Source organism: Euphorbia lathyris, chromosome 1 (assembly GCF_963576675.1).
Source record: "Euphorbia lathyris chromosome 1, ddEupLath1.1, whole genome shotgun sequence".
NCBI lineage: Eukaryota > Viridiplantae > Streptophyta > Magnoliopsida > Malpighiales > Euphorbiaceae > Euphorbia > Euphorbia lathyris.
Window position 1 is genome coordinate 25,636,085 of NC_088910.1, and position 3,028 is coordinate 25,639,112.

The 3,028-nt window shown below is 37.9% G+C and overlaps 1 protein-coding gene across 1 annotated transcript; it reads right to left on the reverse strand.

The window, feature by feature from the left end:
• Nucleotides 1–504: 504 nt before the first annotated feature.
• LOC136225855 (protein ROOT PRIMORDIUM DEFECTIVE 1) lies at nt 505–2,644 on the reverse strand. The gene has a single exon (XM_066013995.1). It carries the CDS (start codon nt 2,475–2,477, stop codon nt 1,086–1,088), a length of 1,392 nt encoding a protein of 463 aa, XP_065870067.1. The 5' UTR covers nt 2,478–2,644; the 3' UTR covers nt 505–1,085.
• Between the last annotated feature and the right edge of the window lie 384 nt (nt 2,645–3,028).

The following is a 3,028-nucleotide window of genomic DNA, read 5'->3' on the forward strand; positions in this document are numbered from 1 at the left end:
GTCCAACAAATTTTAGTGCAAACTTGAGCGGGTCATACAAGGGCTGAACGGGCTCAAACTTTTAAAATAAATTTCAAACCCAACTATTTTATGTATACATTTGAGTAGATTCAACTCAGACCAGTTATCAAATATACATGTTCAAATCTAACCCATGAAAAATCTAACCCATGAAAAGTAGACTCAGGCTGGCTGACTAGATAGGGGGCCCAAAAACAGGACTTACCAATCATAATTCAACCTAAAATCTATTTAGTAAAACACTAACCCATTTGTTTCGTGTTCGTGCATTACGAGGGATAGGGATAAATGTTTGGTATTTGATGGGAGATAGGGATAAGGATAAATGCTGGGATAGGGATAAAATAAAAATAAGATAGTTAAGAATTATAAATCCATATTTGTTTTGTTGGATATGGATAGGAGGCATCAAGTAGTAGTAACCGTGCTAAAAGCAACTAAATGTTTTAGCTATTTACAGGTGAAGTAGCTAAGAACTTGCATGCACACACCTCATGTTCCTATCATACACTATTGCAGAAGGAGAATGTATCAAAGAAGTTCAAAATGCACATCCAACATACATTCTCCAGTTTGATTTTGTGGGTGAAAAATATTCTATAATAAACAAAAAGAAGAATTGAATTTGTTACAGATCATCATCAACTCATCAAGTTTGTCAAATATGTACATACTACAAAGGATGCCACAAAGGCTCTGAAAACAGTAGTTAGAATTTCATACCAGAATGCATTATTGCATTGACAGCATCTGGCTCACCTGCAAAATCAAGTTTGAATTTCCCCTGCTTCAACAGATAACCAGACATGGCAGCCGGGAGAAAACAAATGTAACTCTTCTATTGTAAAACATCCAAAAGATTGATAAGAGAAACTTTATATTCTCACTTTAATATCCCAATTCCATGTGAGATCCTTTTCTCATGCCCCCAATGAGTAAGATTCCGTTTACAGCCCGAAAATCTCCAAGGGATGATCAAAAGTTTCAATGATCACAAAGGGAATATGATCGTCAGAGGAACCATTGGGATTCAACTAGAACATGTAACTCCAAACACTTTTGAATTACTTAGTTACACGAGCATCCTCTGCATCAACAATGTCAACATCATCATCATCCTCGCCAATAAAATCAGAACCCATGTCGCTACCTGATTCCGAGTTCAAATCATACTCCACGCCCCCTTCTTGTTCATCTTTGTCATCATCAAAACCATTTTCCATATGCCCACTTCCAAATGGATCCATCTCATCATCTCTACTATCTCTCCTATAGCTAACCAACTCTCTGTCAATTTTCGCCTTCCTCGGACTTGTTAACACCAACTCACCCAATTTCCTCCTTGCCAAATACAAATCATTTGGCTCCACCAGTTCCCCCCTTCTATAACCCTCCCGGAGGAACACTGTGTGCAGCTTCCCAAGATTGCCTCTAGTTGAAACATAAAATATCCCCTGATGTTGAAGGCAAAACTCCTTCAACTTTTTAGGCAAATTCATTGCCATCCTAAAATGTGCTATCCTCTCTAAAGTGATTTTCTTTTCCACTGTCAATGACAGTAACTCATGAATAGTTGCTACTGCCCTCTTCTCCATCCTCTTCTGAGCTTCAATTGACCTCAAATCGTAACCCGAAATATCCTCATAAGGCGACCAATAAGGAGTCCTTTGCCATTTCCACACTGCTATTCTGTAATACTTTCCTATCTTAAACCCAGGTGGGAAATTGATTATAAAAGAAAATCTTTTATCCTCTTCACCTGTTCCTCTTTCTCTGTATTCTCTCTCTCTAGCTTTCTCTATGGCACAAACAGCTAATTTGGGATCTCTATCAACAATCTGAATGTACTTATTCCTAGTTTCTGCAGCATCAATTAATCTAAAATATTGGGGATTTTTAAGAACTACTGAATATTCAAAATCATCAGGCAACCCAAATTCTGACCTGGCAATTCGAACATGCTCCAAACGGAGGCGACCTGTGTTGGACATCATAACCAATTTCCTCAAGCGAGTCACAGCTTCGGGTATCTGAGCAATCAAAGCCTCCTTTTCTTGTTGAATTTGAAGAAGGGCTTTTCGGGTTAATCGACAATAGAGGGTACGTTGAACAGGGTGTTCATAGACTTCGAAGACGTGAGGGAATTTGAGTATAAAAGCGCCGGCCTCGTACTGCTTAAAGCCGAGGCGGCGAGCAAGATTGTCAAGGCGAGAGGTTTGTATTGTTTGATTGGGTTGAGAAAGAATTAAGGACTGGAACTTGGTGACCTTACGGGTTTTCTTCTCGATTTCCATGTAATTGTCGTAGCCATGATCGCGTACTCGCAGCTGCTTTTTGGGAATAGAGGTGGATTGGGACATTGATTTGGTGAAAATGAGGTTGTAGATGGTGGATTGCATAGATTTAAGGTTTTTAGTATTGGAATTCAGGAGATTAAAGGAAATGAAGATGCGCATTTTGGACACTGATGGAATTGGATATCCAGGGTTTAGGGTTTTTCACAGAGAAAAATGAGGTGAAGAAAAATCAAAATTTTGGATGAATGGAGTCATGAAGGTCATATACAAGGCCTTTGATAGTGAAGATAGAGGTGAAGATAGAGGCTTGGGGGTTGAAATTTGAAACTGAAGCCCAGACCAGAAGTAATTGTTACTTATTTAGTTCATAAAAATTATTTTATTTATTACTAGATGAAACCAAATAAAGAGTTGGAGATCTGGCACGCGGTGTGAGACGAATTTTCTTCCTTTCACATGGCGTGCGTTGCGCTAATTCCGTGTTCTCTGTCTGTCTCGTGTATTTGTGTGTATCTTTCAAGTCTGTAAAATATAACTATAAAATCCGAGATTACTTGATTTATTTATTTATATTTAATTGCAATGAAACGAGGCTCGGAATATTCAATTTAATTAAAAGTACGCATCTTTATTATACCTCATTGATTTATTGAATTATGCAAAACATCATTATTAGCTCAAAAATAAACTGTAATTCACCTAAAAAGATA